The sequence below is a fragment of the Mustela lutreola genome, chromosome 13 (genome assembly GCF_030435805.1).
Source record: "Mustela lutreola isolate mMusLut2 chromosome 13, mMusLut2.pri, whole genome shotgun sequence".
In the NCBI taxonomy this organism is placed as follows: Eukaryota; Metazoa; Chordata; class Mammalia; order Carnivora; family Mustelidae; genus Mustela; species Mustela lutreola.
Genome location: NC_081302.1, coordinates 62,499,276 through 62,523,509, shown reverse-complemented (window position 1 = coordinate 62,523,509; position 24,234 = coordinate 62,499,276). Strand labels below are relative to the sequence as shown.

General features: G+C 46.1%; 1 protein-coding gene across 1 annotated transcript; it reads left to right on the top strand.

The window, feature by feature from the left end:
* Positions 1-1,500: 1,500 nt before the first annotated feature.
* Positions 1,501-23,911, top strand: C13H13orf42 (chromosome 13 C13orf42 homolog). The gene is made up of 4 exons (XM_059144551.1): positions 1,501-1,917; positions 19,240-19,387; positions 20,932-21,172; positions 21,814-23,911. Exons 1-4 carry the CDS (start codon positions 1,501-1,503, stop codon positions 21,986-21,988), a joined length of 981 nt encoding a protein of 326 aa, XP_059000534.1. The 3' UTR covers positions 21,989-23,911.
* The last annotated feature ends 323 nt before the right edge of the window (positions 23,912-24,234 follow it).

Here is a 24,234-nt window from a genome sequence, read left to right as displayed (position 1 = left end):
CTGAGTGCTTCAATATTGTGCCGGTGAAAAGCCAGAAGGATGGGCAGGACCTCAGAGGGTGTGATGTCACGGGCCCATGGCACTGAGGGGGGCCATAAGGCCAGCATGCCGGCCTTTGAAGCTGGGTGGTTGGGTTTGAGGACAAATTTCTCACTCACCAACTTAGACCTTAGTAAGTCTCCTAACCACTCCAGGCTCACCTTCCTCATCTGTGAATTGAGGACCAATAATGAATGGAAAGGACTCTTCTCTCCCAAGGATGCCACGACAGTTCAGTAAATTAACGTGCCACTGACACTGAATTCTTTGAAGATCTGAAAAAACCACTAACACTTTCTCTCTTTCATATGGCAAAAACAAACAAAATGGAAACCCGGCAGAAATAAACCATGCGGGTACACACAGCCAGTGACACCCCACAACCTGTTTATGGGGTCTTGTGGATTTCCTCTAACACCTATCCCAGCTTAAGCAAATGCCTGGGCTGCAGATTTATAGGCTATAGCTTTCTCTGTGAAGTCTGGGAGAGAACCAGGCTGTGTAGAGAAATGAAGGCAATAACCATGTGTCCTATTAGCCTGAGAAAAATCCTTGAGGGGACATCCCCGAGATCTCAGGGCACTCAGAGGATGCTCTTGGAAAAATAGTTTGTGTCTGACTCTGACTAGTCTGTTTAAATAAAAAATATGTTTAGCTAAGTTAAAGAACAGGTCTGCCCCATCTCTGTGGCTACCCTACTTTCACTAAGGCTTTTGTGCAGAAAGCCGTGGTCCGGACACCTGAATCCTCCTGTCTCCACAATGGGCTGCTATCCGGTAACCGCGGCAAGGTCCCGTTACGGCAGGGTGACAGGCCTGCAGGACGCAGTCAGGGCCCAGCTTATCGAAGATCTGAGAGCCTCGGGCCAACAGCTCTGGCTCTGTCCACCCTGGCCTCTCGCAGGGGACTGGATTTTACCTCAAGCAACACAGGGGTTTTGGCTTCGCGGTGTTCTGGCCCGGTAGGATTTAGCCAGGCATTCAGGACCAGAGCCAGCTTGGCCCAGGTGGAAACATACAAATCCAGACCAAGATCAAATCAGACGGAGAAAGACCACATCCAGAAATGGAAAAGGAGCAGGAGAGAAAATAGCGGTGCAGGAAATGCACGGTCACGCTTTCCACATCCAGCTGGGGCCTTCCGTGGAAGAGCATTGAAGGTGCTTGCATTCAACCGGGCTTAGAGGCCACCAGGCCTCTTGCTTGTAAGCTCCCGGTGCCCCACCTTGTGTTTCCGGGTGGTGGATGGCACCGTGGTTGGGGCATGGAAATGTGCCCCCCAGGAGAGCTGCCCAGCCTGCCCGCCTGACCCCGCTGGCCGCCGTCTCTGGGATTCCGGAGATACGAGGCCTCCTGGCAGGCAGATGGCAGGAGGCCTGCGTGCTGGCTCGTCTCTCCCCAGCTAGATCAAGTGGCACGGCGCAGGCAGCTGGAAGGCACCCGCGGGGAGAAATCCAGCACTATGCTCAGAAAGCTGCACTCCATCTTTAACTCGGGCCCGCAGAGGAAGGCGGGGGTGGCCACGGGTCCCAGCTACGACCCGGCCAGCCCCACTGTGAGGCTGACCCGCAGCAGCTCCATGTACGTGGTCGGGGACCACGGGGAGAAATTCAGCGAGTCCTTGAAGACGTCCACAAGCATCAGCAGCATGGACAGCAGCCTGTACTGCCTGCAGCAGGAGGGGGACCGGGCGTGGCTGCTGTCGCGCCCCCAGGACTGCCTGCAGTACTTGCAGGAGCTGCTGGCCTTGCGGAAGAAGTACCTCAGCAGCCTGCACGACCTGAAGCCCAGTCGCGCCCCCGGCCTCTCGTCCCCCTCTTCCGCTGCCTCGGAAAGCGCGGAGAGGAGCCCCGGCCGGCCCACCTCCAAAGAAAGAAAGGTAAGCGCCGCTGAGACGCACAGCTGCGCCGAGAATTCTTCCGAGAGCCCCAGGTGCGCGAGGGGGACTTGGCTCGCCCCATTCCCTTCGCGCGCGCCACTTAACTCGTCTGCACCTTTGGAGCCCCAGCTCGTCCTCCCTTAGAGACTCTCCACCGCCCTCCCCTGCCTGGGGCAGGGTGGCCGTCCCCTGCTGCTTCTCTTCCTGGGGGAGGCCCTGGGGACGGGGGTTCGCGGTGTGTGCAGGGCAGCCTGGGGCGAGACCTGGGCTTGGGGTCAGCGCACGACGTTTGCACGTTTGCTTGGCGTATTTGTCATGTGCCGCCCGCCTGATGGACGGTAGGACGCTTGGGTGGCCCCTGAACATCCCAGGCAGACGTGCGCTCTTCCCGGGAACCAGATGCTTTCCGACTTCGAGGTGTTCGGCTCCACGGGAGCCGAAGGCTGGAGGAGGGGCTCCATCCGCGGGTTGGGTCCCGGCCTCCGGGGGACTCGGGCGCAGCCTCCAGACACCCCGTGACTTCACGGAGAGGGCAGGAGAGCTTTGCAGGGCCCTGGAGGCTTCAAGCCCGGGCAGTCCAAGCAGGAAATTAGCGCAAGTCCCGGCAGTTATTTCGTGGTTGCTACTCACCCCGGTGTTTGTACACAGTATCCCTCTTTGAGCTTTCCACTAATGCCACAGGGGAGCTGCGACAGACTCCTGTGTCCCGGAGGGTCAAGCTGAGGCTCAGTGACCTGTTCTGGCAGGACCTCCAATTCCTTGGAGCACTCCTTCCTTCAGTCCTCAATTTTTTATTTTTATCCCCCCCCCCCCCCCCCCCCCCCCCGCCAAATGCCTGAGGTTTGAGGCTGTTTGAAATTCCCACCGATCGTTTACCTGATGCCTGGACAGTGGACCTGTCTCTCCCACACATCCTGTTTCCGCAGAGCGAAACATCCTGTTTCCGGCAGACCAGCACTCTCCTTTGTGACTCCTAAATGGGCTACGGAGGCCCTATTACCATTGAATGACTGATTGGCCAGCTATCAGATCTCTAGGCCTTGGCCTCCCCCCACTGGTTTCAGCTGTCTGCATTTTATCCCAGGTGGCAGTGGTTTAAGTAACCATGTTTGTTAACCCCCAAAATACATCAATGCCCCCGTACCTACTCTTGGGTTCCAGAACAGACCCTGTGACCGGCCAGTACAGTTCCTTCAGGGTCACCTCCCATGACAGACGGGACTGCAGGGGGCTCTGGAGTCCCTCGTAGTTGGATATCGTGGGGTTCTCGGCTCTGGTTAGAGTCCCTCCAGGCACCACATTTTCCTGAAAAAGAAAAAAAAAATGCAGTTGTCTCTTTAGAAAGCCTGGCTCCGCTCCTCCTTGCACTCTTCCTAGTTCAGCAGTCTGAAGGTCCAGGGAGGGCTTAGGCACAGAACACCAGTTCTGGCCCTGTGGACACAACGTGCACATTTCCTCGGGAGATGCCTCTCACCATGATGTGACCAGAAAAAAGTGTGTGTGTGTGTGTGTGTTTTTAAAGATTTTATTTATTTATTTGACAGAGAGAGAGATCACAAGTAGGCAGAGAGGCAGGCAGAGAGAGAGGAGGGAGCAGGCTCCCCACCGAGCAGAGAGCCCGATGTGGGGCTTGATCCCAGGACCGTGGGATCACGACCTGAGCTGAAGGCAGAGGCTTCACCCACTGAGCCACCCAGGCTCACCCAGAAAGAAGTTTTAAAATGGCTTTGTTGTTAGTAGGACCAAGACCTGAATTTTAGTGGTTTCTTTACCAGCTGTGTACCTTGGTCAGGTTATCTTGGCCTCTCTGGGCCTTGGTTTCTGTAGCATAGAAATGGAAATAAGAACATACCCCTTGAGGCAAAAGCAAGATCCTGTCTGTGATAGGACCTGGCACATAGTAGGTCTTCCAGGGCTTACTAACTTTGCAGTGGAAGGTGTGGGAGGCTTCTTAGTCTCCGGCAGACCAGCACTCTCCTTTGTGACTCCTAAAGAAAGAGAAGGATGCCGGGATGAGAAGGATGAGACATAATGGGTGCCCTCTCCAGGGCTAGTTGGGTGGGAGGAGCAGGGGACCCGAGAGCTCCTTTCTTCTGGAATGTCATCCCCTTCCTGCATTTGTAGAAAATGCCTGCTGATCTTCAGGTTTCAGGTAAACACCATTCCTTCTCCTGAGCCCTTATCATGTGCTGAATTGTGTTTCCCCAGAATCATATTTTTAAATCCTAACACCCTATAACTCAGAGGGTGACTTTATTTGGAGCTAGGCTGATTACAGATAAAACTAGTTGATTGTGGGTATTAGGGTGGGGCCCTAATCTGGCAACACCAATGTCCTATAGGAAGGGGAAACTGAGATGAAAACACACACACACACACACACACACACACACACACACACACACACACACGGGGAACCCTAGGTGAGGTCTGGACTTGGCCGCTACAAGCCGGGGACCTCCCAGAAACTGGGTGGGGCCTGGGCCACATCCTTCCCTAATGCTTTAAAGAGAACATGGCCCTGACAAGACCTTGGCCTCAGACTTCTGGCTTCCAGACTGGAACAATAAGTTTCTGTTGCTCCAAGTGGCCCAGGAGGTGGGACTTAGTTATTGTGGCCCTAGGAAATGAGCACAGCCCTCTGCAGAATTAGCCTTTTCTTTTCTCTTCCATTAGTCTAAACACATCTCTGTTCTAGCCTTTATCACATTCTCCCGTGGCATGTTGCTTGTGTGTCTCCTTGGTGCACGGCAGCCACTTTGGTATGCGTGATCAAGCTGAAACAGCATCTTTGTCATTTTTCTGTCCCCAAAGCACAACCACTGGTCACTTATGAATGCTTTATAAAGTCTGGTCTTTTGTGTCCAGATGACGGAAGCGCTGGCCTTGGGGTAGGGAGTGAGCGGTGTTCTCTGGGCACCACAGCACCGTGGAGACCTTTTCTCCCTCCTCACGAATTGACCAGCCCCCAGCCTGGCCACAGAACTTACGTTCCCCTGTCTGTCTCTCTTTTCTGAAAAGATAATGGTTTCTAGGCCGTTCTGTTTAAAACTCTCAGTAAGAAATATATGTTATATACAATTGATGAAATATTGAACACTACCTCTGAAACTAATGATTACTATATGTTGGTTAATTGAATTTAAATTAAAAAAAAGAAAAAATATATATTTTTGATACTAACCTAGTTTATTCAATACAACCAAAACAAAAGTTCATGAGATACAGTTATTCCTATTCTCTGTGTGGTACTCTGATATTTTTTTCAAAACACTCGATACTTTTTTTTTTTTTTTAGTTGTTTCGCATGCGGGTCATGACACACTAAATTTATTCCCCAAGCCATTCCAGGGTCCAGACTCACATTTTCTCATATCCTGGTATGGCATTCCTAGTCGGGCCTGCTGAAATGTTAACAATGGCTAAGGAACGATACATCAGGTTGCCAAATGATCTGGGGTCCCAGCCCCCTGGAGATGGGCGAGCCAGGATGAGTACCCGTGTGGATCATAGTGAGGACAGGCCAGAAGGAAAGCAAGCCTGGGGAGGCCCTCCCCAGCCCCTGCACCAAGGGGTTCCTGGCCAGGCCCTGTGACAGTCTGCTCCTCCCTCCAAACAGGAGGTCATTATGAAAATGAATGAAACACATGGTCTGCAACGTTTTGAAGTCCAAACAAAAAACCCACAGCAGAGAATTTTTGTGTCAGCATCAGGTATGAGCCATAGTTTGGAACTCACTGTTTAGAAGCTCCAGTGTTAGAGTTTCCAACACGGTGCAAAATTCAAGTGGCAGAAGGAGAGCATATTGGAAGTGGGTCCTGACCTGGAACATGGAGTTTCTGAACCAATAAGGCAAAGCCACCCAAGCCCCCGCCCTGGGCACCTCGGGCATTCCCGTCAGCAAAGTGGCACCCGCCAGTCTCCTCCTCGTGCCCCAGCCCTGCTCTTCGGCCATGGCCCCGGGCCCAGCCAGTGACAATCAGCAGTTAGTCCTGACTTCTGACTGTCCTCCACACGTGCCGAGTACTAGCCCCAGTCCACAGAGGGGAGAGCTGGGTTTCCAAGACAGGAAGCGATTTAGGGAAGGCTGTGCGCCTGATGAGGAGAGAGCCAGGATTTAAACTGGGTCTGCACGGTGCCAGAGCTTACACGCTTGCCCACGGAGCCACTCTGCCTTTCAATCAGAAAATGTAAAATATCTGTCAGAGGAGGGTGTGTGGCCCCTCAGGATGAGGTGAGCAGGCTACTTTATCCTGCACACCCGGGCCAGGGAGAGTCATCAGGGAGGTACATGCTTCCTGTCCCGCGTGGATTCTGTGAGAGGGGAGAAGCGCTCTCATAGGGGCTGCGTGGCCCGGGCTCCCCTGTGCAGGAGAAACCCAGACCCGAAGCATCGAGCTCTCTCCTCCCCACCATCTGTGAGTCAGATTTCCCTTCGTCTCGACACCTTCCCTGCACACGGCTACCTCTGACTCCATTTTTACTCTTGGTCCCTGCAGCACCGAAACCCTGAGTGAGTGTTGTCTACTTTTGCACTAGGAAGAAAGCTGGGCAGAAGGCTTGAGTTCAGCTGCAAGAGGAACTTCACAGTGGGGCGGACTATATCTTCAAACCATTTCCACAGAAACACTTTTTCATTCTTCCTCACTTATCCTGCGAAGTACTTGAGATGAGCCACCTGCCGGCAGAGTAAAGCAGCCGCAGAAATAGGACAACTGGGAGAGAATAAAACATCAACAGAAAATCAAGGCTGCGTAGATCATAATTCAGCAGCTACGGAGGAGTTTGGCTCTGTATCTCTTGGAAGCTACCATAAAGAGAGCTGGATTCGTATTAAAATTCTGTCTAAGAGGAAGAACTCATACCCTTTGGTTAGTGGAAGTGAGATTTTTTCCCCCTCAGCTTTACGTTGCAGAAATTCTCATATGGGCCGTGGTACAGAAATCACAAGTGAGAAGCACCTGGGTGGCTCAGTGGGTTAAGCCTCTGCCTTCAGCTCAGGTCATGATCCCAGGGTTCTGGGATTGAGCCCCGCATTGCATCGGGCTCTCTGCTCAGTGGGAAGCCTGCTTCCCCCTCTCTCTCTGCCTGCTGCTCTGCTTACTTGTGATCTGTCTCTCTCTGTCAAATAAATAAAATCTTAAAAAAAAAAAAAGAAAAGAAAAGAAAAGAAACCACGAGTGATGGGGCTAGTGATGCCCTCAATAATTTTTAAGTAACACCTCCTCAATAGCTATGTCCGCCCTGCCTCCCTCCCTCCCTTCCTCAACACGTTATTGTTGTCAGGAACTGGGTGTATGTCAGGAGCTGTTCTAAATACTGGTGAGCAAGTCAAAGTCCCTGTCCTTGTGGGTGGTCACGCTTGTGGAAAAGCAAGGCAATAAACCAGTCCACACGTTTCTGGTGGTGATTTCTTAGAGCCCCTGCTGCGACAAGCTTGCCTTGCATCTTAGTGAGGGTCCAGGCAGTGGCACCCGGGTACCTAACTTCTGGCTATCCCTTCTGGACCCAGCGGGGAATTCAGATGCTGGAGGCATGGATGGACCACACATCCGCCTGACGATCTTTGTTGAAAGCCTCTGAAGTTGTTAAAGCCTCTGTCCATGACAGAGTTCTCCATTACAGAAAAATGTCTGTAAAAAGCAGAAAGCTATCCTGTCGTGTTTCTTGCTCTTTGCGCCCCTTGTCTCAGCATCTTGGAGAGTGAATTGCTCCTTCTGCCATCTGTTTTGGGGGTCTTGTCTGGGACATGACTGGCTTCAGCCTGTGTCTACCCCCTTCACCTAGTTCTTTAGGTAATTTCTTCCAGTTGCTGGGAGGGGTTCTGAGATACTTGACTTCTATCTTTCCATTCCTCTTAAAGACTGCTTCTCTCAGCTTGGATTTTTTTTTTCTTAAATAATAGCTTTGATTTACATACCATGAAACTTACCCTTGAAAGTGTATTACTGAGTGGTAGTTAGTATCTTCAGAGTTGTGCAACCTATCACTAATATCTAATTCTAGAGCATTTCATCACCCATTTCAGTTTGTGTGTGTGTGTGTGTGAGTGGTGAAGTAAACATAATATTTACCATTTTCCACATGGCACTTCTTAGCCCCTTAAATGAGTGCTTTTTAGATGTCCCCAGCTTATGGATAATGGAGTATATCACAGTCAATGAATCCTTAAGAAATTAAGTGTTTCTCTTTGGATTTTATATAAATTTTTTTAGAGAGAAATGTGTGACACTGGACCCCTTCCAAATTGTTACTTGTCAGACAATAACCAGAGTTCTTCACACTAGTCTTCCATGATTTTTCCAAATGATTTTTTACTTCATCTGAAAGACTATGAAGCCTTAGCTAATACATTTTTAGACTACTTTACAAAATGTATTAGCAGTACACTAGAAAATGAATCCATTAAGAGGTCAGGGAGGCTCTAAAGTACTTCAATTAGGAACGAGGAGATTTTTTTTTTTTATAAAAGGTCTGATTATTTCTTAAGATATGAAAGTCTTCTTAAGTAAAATGAACTTTTAAAAAATTTAGCATTTTAACCATTTTTAAGGGTGCAATTCACTGACATGAAGTGCATTCACAATGGTGTATAGCCCACTACTCTCCTTTCTAGAACTTTCTTGTCACCCCAAACAGAAAGTCTCCTTCCCAAACAGTAACTCCTGATTTTCCTGCTACCCCCACTCCTGGTAACCTCTGTCATGCTTTCCATCTCTATCATTTTGCCTACTCTGGGAACCCCAGATAAATGGAATCATATAGCATTTGTCCTTCTATGACTGGTTTCTGTCACTCAGCATGTTTCCCAGGTCCGTCCATGTTGTTGCCTGTGTCAGAACTTACTTCCTTCTGTAGAGCTAAACAGCTTGGGTTTTGATGGTTGGTGAAGAGGAAGAGTTCGAGACAAGGCTTGCTCTGCCCAGAGAGCTTGTTAGCAGGGTTGGCTGCAGTGCCCCCTGGAACACTGCCCAGATGGCTTGAGCCAGACATTTTCTGAAGTGAGGGCTATTGGTCAGCCACTGCAAGGAGAAGAAAGCATTATTAATTCTCTTATGGGTTACCTAATTCTGAGCAGCTTGGATTCCTGATATGTCTATCTGGATGAACTAACTGCAAAGTGCTCCCCACCCCTGCACCCTGCCCTACCCCACCCCAGCTAAAGAAATTCACCTGCTACAATGGTTTAAAAAGAACCAATGGAGTTCTGGAGAATGTTTGCCAAAAGTGACTGATTTTTATTTCAAGTGGTTTTATTCTGGTAATAGTTTGCTTTCAGAGTCAATTTTCTATTGAGGCCACCCAATCCTGGCTCATCATATAAGACCACGTCAACAGCAAATAGAAACTTCTTTCTCCTCTAGGGCAGAAGGATCTGAATCCAATTCATCTAAAAAGATTCCAAATCTTTCATGTATAATATGCATGTATAATTTCCTACAGGATAGAAGGCAGATTTTAGATCTGTTTTTACACCTCTGAAAATTATTTTTCAGATCTGCTGGGGAGACTTTGTGCAAACACGGTGATATTAAAATGAAGGTTTTCTGGAGTGTCAGTTACTGGGAGAGTCTCTATCACTTGGCCTATATCTGGTTTGCAGAGTTGAAAGGCGGGACTAATTCAATATGAGCTGCAACGAATATTCTCTTTTGCTTGGCAGAGTTCTCCACAAGATGACAAACAATATGATGATGATTGATAACAAAGCATATAGTTCCAGAATCCCCTCTCAGTCAGACCACAAGATGGATAAATGCATTCTTCATCCTATCCTGCAGGCACATGCTGTTTGCTCAGCCTAGTAATAATACTTCTTCCTCCCCTTTTCCTCTCTACCACACCCGATTCACCTGGCTAACTTCTTGTCTTTTAACAGCAGAGAAAGCATTTCCCTAGGAAGCCATTTCTCACACCTACAATCTAAGAGTGGATTTCCCCCCCTCCTTGAGTCTGAACCCCCCATCTCAATACTTAGCACCCAGCACCCAGAACTCAGCACTGTAATTGTCTGTTCATTTGTATATTCTGCTACTGGCTATGAGCTCACTGAGTGAGAGGACTGCATCTGATTTATCTTTCTATCTCCAATCTCTTGCGTGGCTCCAGGCACAGAGCAGACATTCAATAAACCAATAACCTGAGAAACTCCAACTGTAATTTAAGAAAGTTTATTTTATTTTTTAAAAGATTTTATTTATTTATATGCCAGAGAGAGAGAGAGAGCACAAGCAAGTGGAGCAGGAGGCAGAGGGAAAAGCAGGCTCCCCGCTGAGCAGGGAGCCCTATGTGGGGCTGGACCCCTGGACCCTGGGAGCATGACCTAAGCCAAAGTCACTTGCTTAACCCACTGAGCCACCCAGGCGCCCTTAAGAAGGTATAAGAAGAAAACTTACGAAGTTTGGTGGAAGATCTGAAAGAGTAGTAGATCAGTTGCTTTCACTGAGTGGAAAATTATCTTTTATTTTTAGTGGAGTAGAATATAGTTTGAGTATATTCATATGGAATCATATCCTAATAATTAAAATATCCAGTGTGTAATGGATCAGAGTTCACCACCATCAAAACAACATTGGGGGTAAACTTAGAAAGAAATTATGGGTGATAAAATGATATTAGATAAAATTTATAAAACACAGAGAAATATAAGAAATAAAATAAAAAGAACTTAGAATCCTACCATTTAGAGATAATTACTATAAAATGTTTAGGTATATTCTCTTTCAATCATTTATTTCCTGTATATTTACATATATGTAAATTAGGGTTGCCACCTAAACAAAGGATTCTTATTTAAATTTGAATTTAAGATTAAGTGATGTGTTTTTTAAGTATAATTATGTCCATGCAATATTTGGTATATATTAACCCTAAAAAATTATTCATTTTTTTATGTGAAATTGAAATTTAACTGCTGTCTTATACTTTTATTTGCTAAATTTGACAACCCTAATGTATGTATATGTATGAATTTACTAAATCTGGCTTATATCATATAATTTTACAATCTCTTTTTGGTTAATATTATATTTTGTGGATTGTTTCCTGCCTCATTAACTAGTTTTTGAAAACTAAAGTTTCAATGACAAAAAATATAACAGCTCACATTCTTTAATTGTGAAGAATTACAAATAAATACATCCTATTCTATAAGTCACGTTATTAATTCCTGAAAGTATGACTAATGGGACAAAGTTTAAAGGTCATTCAATTTTAAAGATTCTTCTACACATTACTCCAGAAACATTTTATAATTTACACTTTCATCAACAGTGCGTTAAAAAGCACTTCTTACTGCATTTTATTAACACCTAGTATTGCATTAATTTAGAAAGTTCACTGATGTAATAAATCGCATTATTTTTTATACTTTTCTTTGATTATTACTTGAGCAAAAAAGGACCCTTTTAACTTATCAAACCAATGTGTACTTCCTGTTTAAGGGATTGCCCATTCAAGCCTTCTACAGTTTTCTTTTGGCTCCAGTAAATATTTCTTATTTCCATGAACTCATATTAAGAATATGAGCACACTGTTTGCCATAGGTGCTAAAAATATTTTGTCCAAGCTACTATGTGTATTTTAATTTTATTTGACATTTTCTGGTATATAAATACTACTGATTTTTATGTAATCAAAGATACCCATTTTTGTCTTTGATATTTCTTCCATTGCTTTTCTGCTTGGAAAGCCTTTTATGTCTCAAGGTCAGCTGAGTATTTGTCATTTCTTTTTCTTTTTTGATAGCTCCATTTTTAAAAAACCCAAGTCTTCTCTGAATCAGCAGTGTATCTTGACTGGAAGTGGGAAGTGAGAATCCAACTTGAATTTTCCCCAAGAAGCAAAGTTTCCCACCATGTAGTGATAAATTCATCCCTTCTCTCTACAGATTGTGATGTTTCACTTATTGCATGTGTTGGTTTTATACAATGCTTCAAGGATATGAATTCAAATCAATTTAATCAGGTTTCTAACTATTTGATAAGTGTGAGCAATTTTTTTTTCTACTTGGTGTTTTGTTAAAGTGGAATGATCATTTAGATGATATGTAAGGAGAGGAGCTCCCAGGTGTGGGCAGAAGAAATAGTGTCCTTAAGATTAAAAAGCAGAGAGGAAAAAGACTAAGCCTATCAACCTATGAGTCTATGATATCTAAGATCAAGACAGAAGCCGTGTGGCTCCATTTCCAAAATGACTGTAGCCTTTAGTTATGATAGGGATGCCAAAGCCGAGTTATACTAGAGTTTATGATAAACGTCTTCCTTCTTTTTATCTCTTTGGATTGATTTTCTCAGCTCTCTTTTCTATTTCACCATTTTTTTTTTCCAGTTCAGGCAAGTGTACCATTTAGCTTAAATTTCATTGAAATTTTGTATGTAGGTATATGTATGTATGTAATTAAATTCCAGTGATATACCCTTTTCCTAGTTGCTGTTTCTCATAGTTTCAGTCCTTGTTTCATAAACTCCCATTCTTTCTTCATAATCCCTCTTCAATTGCGGGTAAATGCTTTCTTAGGCGTTGTAATATAAAAAGGATAAGGTCAATATCACCTTGGACTTGGTCTTAAATATCCATCCCAAGGATGGCAGAGGGTGAAGAAGATGTATTAGAGCTTTTAGGGCTTGTCCTCAAAAGCCCCCACCTTTTTTGGGTGATATTAAATTGCTTGTGGATAAGTATGAGCTGTTTTGCAATAATGTCACACAACAGAATGATCCAAGGGAAAGTGGTCTCTCCAGTCCTGACTAGTTCCACATCTGGTCCTGGAAATTTACTGACATTCATATTTCCAGATATTATTTGTTCAACAGAGTATTACAAGTACTCCATAAAAATAAGGAGCACGGAGTTCTTAATATTTGCCAAGTTAAATCCAAAAGGATACACAGGCAACATGCAAGCTGATTGGAGAATATAAACCTAGGTAATGGCATGTATATAACATATATTCGTTCACTCAATGAATGATTACCACTCCATGCCTGACCCTGAACTAGGCACTCAGCATTCACAGGTGGAAAGGCAGTCTGCTTGCCCTGACATGGCCCATTGTCTCGAGCTGCAGCCCTCAGCATCACTGTTGGAACCACACTGGTATGCTGAGTTTCCTTGGCAGAGAAACAGGTAGAATTTCAATCAGAATGTTGGGAGTTGTGTATCTCTCACAACCTGTCTCATATAGGCAGGGGCTGGTGGTGAGCTATCACGGGAGTCTTATCCATGAGTGTTAGTTGCCAAAGCATTGCCAAAGAAGAGGTTACAGATTGCTGGTCTCATGTGGGGCTAACGAGGAGAACACAATGCATGGTAGTGGACTGTCCGCGCCAGTCAGAACACGGGCATGGACGAGATGTGCCTATGTCTGCCTGCTGCAGTGGGGGCAGGTGACATGGGAGCTGGCCCTCCAACGGAGGTGAGGGGATACCCAAGTAGGAGAGGTGAGAAGAGGGTGGACATTTAGGGGTGGTCCTCTGGGCTTTGGGTGGGTTTAGAATGTCCCTCACAACCTGACCTCTGACATGATATTGCTGTTTGAACTGGAAGGTCAATGTGTAGAATCCAGACCTCTTGCAGATCAATAGTGACAGATCCTAGAAGAAAAAGAATGGAAGGGAGAAACCCAGGCACCCAAACAGCAGGCAAAATCAGGCAGGATGGCCGATGATGTGAAATGCAGGAAAATATCATAAACTGCACTGGGGGCCTCAGACATGACAATGAGAAATGTAGTGGAGTTCAGTTGGGGAAAGTGCAAAGGGAAAAGTAATTGGAGACCCAGGCCTGGTGTGAAGGGGGTGGGATAGGGAGGCTTGGAAAATGATAACCCCAAGGCCACCGAAGGTTCCATGGGAAAGGCACAAGGGAATGGAGCCCGCAAGGCAATACGGCTGCTTTCAGCCCACATGCCTCTTCCCCGGGGCTGCTGTGGGGCCCACAGCGAGGGAACACGAGCCCTGTGACACGGGGCCCCGGGCAGGTACAATGGGAAGGTTGTTCAGAGACGTAGTTAAAAGATTCTGGGCTAGAAAACAGTCAGGATTGGGAGTGAAGCGATCCTCTTCTAGCCGGAGTTCTGAGTTCTGAGAGGGGACACTGTACTGCATCCCACCCAGGGATGTGGGCGCCTAGCGTCCCTTCTTGTACAACTACTGCCTTGTGAAGTAGATTTTCCTGTGATATTGGTCTGGGGCCTGAACCCTGAGCTCGGTTGTTGTCTCTCTCTGCTAGAGACCAAGGGAATGTGGCAGTGGAGGCAGAAAAGGCCAACAGAAGCTCTGGGGAAGCAAAGAAAAATACCAAACCTAGAGTCAGCCTGGGTTTAAACCATGGCTTGAAAAGGCTCAGATGTGTAGCTTAGCCTTGGGACTCAGAAAAGTCACCGCGGCACCTTCATTTGGAGACATGTGAACGTACACTTTTATAAGGTATGACTGATTTGCCAGATGGCTTGATGCTTCCCATTCTCTCTACCAAGCAGATACATAGAGAACAGAGTACTTATAATTAGAAGCCTACCCCAAGCGAGGATATTATTGGCAAAATGCAAAATGGCATATGCATTAAGCACTAACTCGGATAGCCAAAGATTACTGAAAAGCCAAAGAGCTGATGACAGGGGACTATGGTCTGTTCTGACAATGGGTCCACACGATGGGGAGCCAGGCAGGGTTCCCCCGGGGCAGAGGGTGGTCTCTGTCTACTGCTGCGAAGAAGTCCTCAGGATACATGGGGTGAAGAAAGCAATGTTTACAGCCCTATCTTGTAGGTGTCATTTTGTTTTTTAAGAAAGTGGGTAAATACACATATAAATTCACATTTGCTTATATTAAAAAAAAAACAAAAAAACAACAATGGAGAGATGAACCAGAACCTTGGTTCCTACTACCCAGCGCGAATCTTAGCAGAGGTGAATGCTGAACACGAAACCCAGGAAGCAGTCACAGCTGCATAAAGACAAGCTGAGGGAAGGCCTTCCCAGGAGGGGGTTTAGGTCAAGTTTGGGGACTGGAAGGGAAAGGTAGATGTTGGGGTGCACCCCTGTGGGGGCTCATCTGCACTGCTGTTGGTACAGGGAGAAGAGCAGAGCTTATTCATTTGCACTTATTTATTCCATAAAGGGTTTAGGGGGAATGGACAAAGGCAGTTGGGGCAAGTGGGGGGAGCTCTCCTTTGGAATAAGACTCAGCCACACAGGTAAATATGGGTCAGCCACAGATAAAGTCATTAATGTCTCATTCTTATTCTCCAGACACACCAAGATCTATAGGCTCTTCTAGCAGAAGCAAGTTTTAGAATGGGAATGTGTTGGACGGGCCATCAGAGACCCCAGAAGTAAGACCTGGAGGAGTGGACCCTCCGGGGCTGGCTGAAGGGCTTCTATGTCAGGGTGGCCCTGAAGGCAATCACTTCTCAGCCTCGTAGAGAGGGCAAGGTGTGGGAGGGAGACCCGAGTCTCAAATCCTGAAGCTTGAGGCTTTGGAGGCAAACAATATATTTAAGTATTTGGGATGACCAGCAAGTGTGCAGCTGAAAAGGCTTTTGTCCACTGGTTTTGATGGACAGAAAGTGCGGTGGCTGAAGTCATCATATATGCTGATTATTTCCTTTTTAACTTGTAAATGTGATCCTCGAAGGACAACACTTGAGGAGTTTCTGGATTTACGAGATTTTCGAGAGTCCACAGTCAAGGGTTCTTGTTAACATAACTAATAGTTGCGGTCTCGCTCATTTCTGAGCCTTTGGTAGTTAAGATACCAAAGCTGACTCTTTTCTAAATTCTTTAATAAATGAAAGCAATGGATTCAGGCTGCTCTGAGCTACTGGCCAAAGTCTACACACTGGAGACACTGAGGAATGAGCAGCTTAGATCTTTTTGTAGGGTGACTCCATGAAAAAGAACCTGATGCCCACATGTGAGACTGAGACCCTTGCCTTAAACCCAACACTGATGGAGGTTTCTCAGTCAGAGACTCAGAGACACCCTTTCCACGGGCGCTGAGATATAAAGACCTACAGACCTTGCGTCCCTATTAAATAATATTCATCCTTCTTTTGGGGTTCAGTCCAGATTGTGTGGATTTCTCCATTCTTTGTTTCTCTATTTTCCACTTCACACACACACAAAAATTTCTAAAATGATAGGTGTCATAGTAGAATTAGGTTAGGGACTGAAGACCGTGGAGCCTAGAGGAGAGACCAGTACAGGAGAGGGGTGTGTCTAAGCGGAGAATGAGTTGACCCAGCCCATCTTGATGGATGAGTAGGAATCAGCCCCAATGAGACATTGAAGGCAGAGGGACCACTAAGAAAAACCACAGGGAGGGCAAGTATCATGACTTGCTTTAGAGATGGGCCCTCCTGTCATCTGCCTGCAGGAAGGATGCTTGGTGGCCTGGCCTGCTGTGCTCATACAGACTGCCAACCAGTCCTTCTGGTTTTAGTCCTGCTCCCCACTCTGAACCCTTAGTGTACCTGGTGTTGCCAAGTCTGGTGCATTTCAAGTTCCCAAGGGTCCAATTGTAACCCTTTTACTTCCCCAACCCATGATGTTCCAGAAGGCTGGTTCTTTTGCTCTTTCATATCTCCCTCCCTTCAGTCGCTTTGCAACTGCCAGAAATTTCTGGAAATATATCTTTCACTGATGGCCTCTTTCTTCCTCCCTTTGTCATTAGGTTATCTTCTCTCTGCCCTCCTGGTTTCATTTTAATGGGCTCTTTGAAGAGGGAAGATTAAGTACATGTGGATAGTATTCCACTTATAACACAAAAGATTCAAGTATATGTTGGGCTTTTTCAAAATTTTCTCTAAGAAAGTGCCTTACAAATATAAAAGGAAAAAAAAAACACCTTTCCATTTAAAAATGTTTTTAGTAGTATGAAATGCATACATTTCACCAAGATCTTGTATGTACCTACAGATGTCATCATTTCATTTCCCAACATTCCAGCCTGTAATTTAATATTCACTTTTAATACCATCTCCCTCTAAAAATGCTCACATATGGCACAAAGACAGACACATAGATCAATGGAACAGAATAGGGACTCCAGAAATAAACTCATGGTTATAAAGTCAATTAATCTAAGACAAAGGAGGCAAGAATATACAATGGAGAAAAGACAGTCTCTTGGATAAATGGTTTTGGGAAAAAGGGACAGCTACATGCAAAAGAATAAAATCAGACCACTTTCTAACAACATACACAAAAATGAACTCAAAATGGATTTAAGACCTAAATGTGAGACCCAAAACCATCAAAATCCTAGAAGAAAGCACAGGCAGTAATTTCTCTGACATTGGCTATAGCAGCACTTTTCTAGATATACCTCCTGAAGCAGAGGAAATAAAAGTAAAAATAAACTATTGGTACTACATCAAAATAAACAGCTTTTACACAGCAAATGAAACCATCCACAAAATGAAGAGGCAGCCTAGTGAATGGGAGAATGGGAAAAGATATTTGCCAATGAAGAGCTAATATCCAAAATGTATAAAGAACTTATACAACTCAATACCAAAAAATAAAAACTCATTTAAAAAATGGACAGACGACCTAAGAGACATTTTTCCAAAGAAGATATATAGATGACTAACAGACACGGGAAAAGATGCTTAATTCACTCATCATTAGGGAAGTGCAAATCAAAACTGCAATTAGATATCACCTTATCCTTATCAGAATGGCTAAAATAAAAAAGACAAGAAACAACAAGTGTTGACCATGATGTAAAGAAAAAGAAACTCTTGTGCACTGTTGGTAAAAATACAAATTAGTGCAGCCTCTGTGAAAAATGGTATCAAGGTTCCTCAAAAAATTAAAAATAGAAGTACTATATGTCCCAATATTTCCACTATTGGGAATTTTCCCAAAGAACACAAAACACTAATTTGGAAAGATATAGGTTTATTGCAGCATTATTTACAATAACCAAATTATGGAAGCAATCCAAGTGTCCATCAATAGACAAATGGATAAAGAAGATGTGGTCACACAAACACACATACACACACATTGGAATATTACACAGCCATAAAAAGACAATATTGAATCATTAAGAGACAACATGAGTGGACTTGGAGGGTATTATGCTAAGTGGAATAAGTCAGACTGGGAAAGACAAATACCATATGATTCCACTCATAAGTGCAATCTAAAAAAGAAACAAAAGCAAATGAATAAATAGAAAGCAGAAGCAGACCTATAAATACAGAGAACAAACTAATGGATGCCAGAGGGGAGGGATAGGGAGTTGGACAAAATGGGTGAAGGAGAGTGAGAGATATAGGCTTCCAGTTATGGAATGAATTAAGTTATGAGAACAAAAGGCACAGCATAAGGAATACCATCAATGATACTATAATAGTGATATAATGAGATAGCTGGAAGTTACATCTGTGGTAAACATAGCCTACTGTATACACTTGTCAAATCACTACACTGCACACCCGAAATTCATGTAATATGGTGTGTTCACTCTACTCGAATAAAGCACAAATAAAATAACTCTACAGAGATCAAACAGCCCAAGTTAACACACATTGTCCCTTCTTATCCTTCCTGAGTTCTCTTCTTTCCTAAATTCCTCCGATGGTCTTTCACGGGCTCCCACGATGATTCTGTGCCTTTCACTGAGAGTTCTCCATGGAGGTGCACCAGGGGTCCTGAACTTCCCCAGGTGGGCGTTTGTGAAGACAGGGGTGAGGAATGAGATCATGAAGAAGAACAGATCAGGACAGAGCCTGGAAGCTGGTTAGGCACACTGTAGACTTTTTTTTTTAAACTCTGTATTTTATCATTCCTTATATTTTTCAAATAATCATACTAATTTTTCTTCAATTTATTCCATGACTTGAGCCCAAGTTTGGCCACTTTGGGTCCTGACAGCTCTTTCAGAGCATTTCCAACCTATCTTGTCCTTTCTTTCCTGCTGGGAGCCCCTCATTGCCTCCAGGAAGGAGCTGCACGGTCCCCTAACCAGGTGTTTACCTGCAGGGAAAATGGCCAAGGGAAGACTAAATATTTTGCCTAAAGATCCATAACTGTCTCTGAGTGAGGACGGGGTAGATCTTATTCTTTACTTGTCTCTCCTTGAGGCAATTAGAAACCCACTGACACACCGCAGTTGCGGATGGGGGCATCCACCCTCCTCCCCCAGGGAGCTCATTTAAATTTACTGTTTAAACTCTGCAAATTCATAACCACACATACATTCTGCTTCAGTGACGCTGCATTCTTTTTGGCGGTGGTGGCTTGCTTGTGTGTGGGTGCTCAGAGGCTGGCTCAGGCAACTCTCTCTCCTGCCCCCTTGCCTCTAGCAGAAAGCAGCCGCAAAGAAGTACTCCCAGTTCAGCGCCGATGTGGCCGAGGCCATGGCCTTCTTTGATTCCATCATTGCCGAGCTGGATACAGAGAAGCGGCCCCGGGCTGCTGAGGCAGAGCCCCCGAATGAGGACGTGGACTTTGATGGTGAGCGCTCGCCCAGGGCGGGGCAGGAGGTGGGTGGGGGACAGTCTCTGGAGTGGGCTGGCAGAGGAGCTATGGGGGAACCCCAACCCTGAGTAAAGGGAAACCCACACTGCACACCAGAGCCCTGCCCAGGGCTTGCTCTTCTCCTGGGGCGGGGGAGGGGGCTTTGCTTTAGCTATATCTGCAGCCACCTCCCAGCCTACCCGACACTGTCATGTATTTGGACCCAAACTCCTTCCTGTGGCCCACTGGCCAAAGCTGAGACAAAGCACTAAAGAAAGGGGTTAGAGGAGGAGCTGGTGTGACATGGGTATGAAGACAGAGTTTCAGTCTTGCAAGGGGAAAAAGTCCTGGAGAGCCGTCCCTGGCCAGTGGGAATATATTCGGCGCTACTGGACTGGTCACTGAAAGATGGCTCGGATGGTAAATTTTAGATTCTCTGTATTTTACCACCTTTTTTTTTTTTTTTTTTTTTTTTTTTTTTTTTTTTTTTTTTTTAAGAAGAAAAAGGAGCAGAGAATCTGCATTTAAAAATCTAGCTTCTCGCTCTGCCTGAGCTCCTTTGGCACTCTCTGCGGGACCTGACTGCCCCTTCATCCGCTTTGCCCCCCGTCTGCCCACAGCGCCCTCTGAGGCCCTCATGCTCAGTGCTCAGGACAATGCACAGGGCAGGAAAGGAGCAGGGGGCCTGCTGGGCCCGCCTGGGTCCCTGGAGAGGGACCAAGCTAAGGGCTGCGACTGACGCGTTTGTCCTTGCCAGCCTGCATCACTGGCTCTCTCCTGCTAGAAAGCAACCAATCCCACCACTTCATGAGCTCATCCCACCTTTAAATTCCATTACTTGACTGTCAGTTTCTTCAGTCTTTGACTCGCCCTCCTGGGTGTCATTGATGACGATTTTACTCAGGGTTTACTGGCCGTTGTTGCTGAGGGACCAACTTTTGGTACCAGTACTACATAATTCTTGAGTGTTTTACTTAATGCTCAAAGGATCAAAGAAAAGATCCTTGTGGTTTGTAGTTGGTCTGGCCTCCAAGCACCGTCTCTGTGACATTTAGGGTCTCATGGAATTTCGCAGGTGATCCCTCCCACTCCCCGATCTCACTGTTCCTTGCAGGGGCCTCTGCTCGCCCTCCTCCTTCACTGCAGCCCCTCAGTCCCAGACAGAGGCCAGCCCTCTGCTCGACAGCGGGGCCTGGGAAAGCCAGGACATGGGCAAAAGGAAAGCAAAAACCCACCGAGATTGCGGACAACAGGATCTCTTTGCTATTTTGTCCTCGGCTCTTTTCACTTCACTATTTGCAGTCTATCGTGGGTGGCTCTCCAAGTCAGTACACATAGATCTGTGTCCTTATTTTTAATGAACACATCACTATTTCGCCGTCGCCCTAACCATAATTGCAGGGTCAGGACTTTCCCATCCTCTCTAAGAACCCACTGTGGGATCTGTGCATTTGTCGTGGGCTCTCAGCCCGAGGCACTCTCTCCTGCTCCTCTCTGAGGGAGAGTCCTCCTTTCCCGGGGCACTGGCTTCTCTCTTCCAGTTGCCACCAGCTCCCGGGTGCACAGCCTGCACTCCAACTGGATCCTGCGGGCGCCACGCCGGCACTCCGAGGACATCGCCGCGCACACTGTGCATGCAACAGATGGCCAGTTTCGAAGGACCACGGAGTGCAGGACCATTGGCACTCAGAGGAGGCTCGAGAGGCACCCCATTTACTTGCCCAAGGCTGTGGAAGGGGCATTCAACACCTTGAAATTTAAGCCCAAAGCCTGCAAAAAAGAGTAAGTGCTCGGACCAAATCGTTCAGCCAAGATGTTTTCGTGTCCTGCAGACTCCTGGGGGTGGTCTTTAATGTGACTTGAGTCCCCAACCTATATACCAAAAATTATTCTTATCTACTTTGGGGAGAGGGAGATCATTGTTAAAGATGTTTTTTCCTAGACTATGCTCATACTCCAGCCTGTTTCACTGCTGTCACCACTCCTTATGGTCCCTTCGGCTGTGGATCTGCCTGCTCTTCCTTCTGGCCTTCTTGGCCCACATGCTTTGTGCCACCCTTTTTCATTGTCTCGCCACCCCTGCTGTGCCACTGACAACCTTGTGCTACAGATTTTGAATGAGCGTTTGGGGTTGAGTTGGGCATAGCACCAAGAGGGAACCAGCACCAAACTAATCAGATGTCCCTACCTTGGAAAGGCATTGGCCTGACTTAGATGGAGAACTTCTTGTTGGCTGGGCCCCTCCTGGTCACCTTTCGGCCTTTCTCCCTCCAGATCCAACTCTCCCAAGAGTTACCACTTGGAGAGTTCCAACTCTCCAAGTTACCACTGTTAACTCCATTGGAATAGTGACTCAGAGCGTCCCTTCTCTGTGCAACTAGCCAAACCACGCTTAAACCGTCTGCCTCATTCCTCCCTTCCAGCCTGGGGAGCCCCCGACAGATCCTCTTCAACATCTCAGGAGAAGACATGGAATGGGATACGGAGCTCTTCGCGCCGGAGCCCCTGGCCTCTCTGGGGGAGGACTACCATGAGACGGAGAACCCCAAAGGGCAGTGGCTGCTTCGAGAAAAACTCTGGGAGCGAACAGTGCCCTGACTCCCTCTGAGCCATTCAGCCTGACTCAGGCTGGGTCGCTGAGAAGAGGGTCACTTTCAGCACAGCACTGAAGGTTTGGGAGGGTTAAAAATGGAGATTGGAACCAAGTCAAGTGCATGAGCCCAGCAGCACTGCCCGCTGCTGCCCAGTTAGTGCCAAACACACCTGTGGCCTCCCAGAGCACCTGCCTGGAGAGACTGTGGAGCCCGGCTCGCCTGGCACGGCAGGTTAGTAGGTAGGTACAGCCTGGCTGGTCTACCAGCAGGAGGAATGGGAGGCCTGGAGTGGGAGTGTCCCAGCTCACTAGCCTGGCCCCCCCTTTCAGTTCTCTGTGCATCTGTCTAAGCGGCTGCTAATGTTGTGCTCAGTATAGGAAATGAGGCCACCCAGGGGTCTCTGGGCCAAAGTCCTCAGGAAGGCAGCTCTGGTCTCTGCGGGGCTCAGAACCATTTTGGTTACAAACAGAGGTGGCCCTCCTTTGTGCAGATCGCAGTTCAGGAAGCACCTCCTTCTGTGCTAACACTCTCACAGTGTTCTAGAAACCTCTGCTGGATTACCCTGGAGATGGGGCCAGTGCCCTGGCACTGGGAAGGAGTGTGTCAGGGCCCTGCCTCGGGACCCCACTATCTCTCCCAGCCCCCAAACCCAGCTCCATTTCCCACAGGTGGTGGGCTGGGGATGGCAGGAGATGAGTGGTACTTTTCTTCGAATCTTTGTTCAGGAAGTCCTCACAGACACCCCTGCAACCAGTTTATGGCAGGCTGTGCCTCTCCCCTCCCCCAATTAAAAGGAAAATCAGCATCCTTATGTTCTTTTGAACTAGAAAGGATCTGTGAGTTTAGTAACCTATCTGAATCCGAATTACCCGTTAAACCTATTCTTTGCATTTCTCACATACTTTTTGTATTTCTGCCTGCTGGAGTTTGAGAACCGCTGGTTCGGAGAATACGTTGCATTTTGTTCGTTCTTACTATTTCTTCTGGTGTTTTCTTATAAAGAAGTCACCCGGTGGGTGCACACTCATGAATGCAGGAGTGCTCATGGGGATAAGGGAAGGAGACAGATGAGGACAAATCAATAATCCAAAGTAAGCCCAGAATGCTCTAGGCTAAGGTTAGTCTGAGAGCAGAAGAGAGCTTTCCTTCTGCCAGGCTCACGTAATGATTTTCTCATTGTTGAGTTTTTTTTAATAAAGAACCTTTTATCTGTGTGAACCCAGCTGTCTAAATCTAAGTATTTGTAACTCCTACGAGAAGAAAAAAAAACAACAACAACACGCTAATAATGACGAGGCATTCTTAGAAATTTTATGTCAACACATTTTAGATGAAAATATACTGGAAATGTTTTAATACGTGTCTTTATTATTATTTTCTTTTTGAGTGCCAATGTCAATGTTTGGGAGGTTTCTTTAATTTTGTTGCTTATCCTAAACCCACTCTAGGCAGAAGCCTGACTGAAAAATAAATGTTTGGGAGATTTGTTTTATAAACTGCATTAAAGCACACCAAGTTAACATTGCCACAGACCTTTCTTTACCCCAAATGTGGCCTTGTTTTGAAACCCCACAAATGAAAAGTCACCGCTAAGGATGATTTCAGGATGAAGGTCTCTTGACCCTGCCTCTTATCAAACTACAGTTTATCATGGATTCGACCCTGACATTATGTGGTGAAGACTCTGTGTACATTTTGCTTTTACAGATAAGAAAAAAATAAACAGGACAGAGAGGATGTTTGGAGTCTTAATTTTTTTTTTAAGCGTATATTGCTTATGGGGCATGAAGCTGTACTTTTCTCTTTTGCTTCACATTTTGTATATTTTTGCCTTTAATGAGACTATACACAGACTGCCTGAAAAATTCCATGATTCAGAAACAGAAGGCTGGCGTGTCTGGGATGATTTTAGGTATTTGAAACTGGTGATAAACCCCAGGGTCTGGGCTTTGTCTAGGGAATCCTGAGATGGGGTCTTGAGATAAATAAAATTTAAGACAATAAAAGTCAATTCAGCAAAATCAGCTCATTTGATTGATTCTCTTCTCCCAGTGATAACTGACCAATTATTCAATCAGCTGCTCCTCGAGGCACTGTGGTTCCCCAGATTGTCTTGGCTTTGATTTTTGGAAATAGACTCTCTTTAGACAGAATGTCCAAAAAGAGAATGTGAGTTCCTGGCATCGGGCTTGTTCTTTAGAACTTGCTTTCCAGCTCTCACCACAAAATGTCTTCTTCACAGAAGAAGAT

Bases quoted from the DNA above. Each gene is read 5' to 3' on its own strand.
- C13H13orf42 (XM_059144551.1), top strand. From the start codon at position 1,501: ATGCTCAGAAAGCTGCACTCCATCTTTAACTCGGGCCCGCAGAGGAAG. The intron at 1,918-19,239 runs GTAAGCGCCGCT...TGCCTCTAGCAG, and splicing joins CCACCTCCAAAGAAAGAAAG to AAAGCAGCCGCAAAGAAGTA. The intron at 21,173-21,813 runs GTAAGTGCTCGG...CCTCCCTTCCAG, and splicing joins CCCAAAGCCTGCAAAAAAGA to CCTGGGGAGCCCCCGACAGA.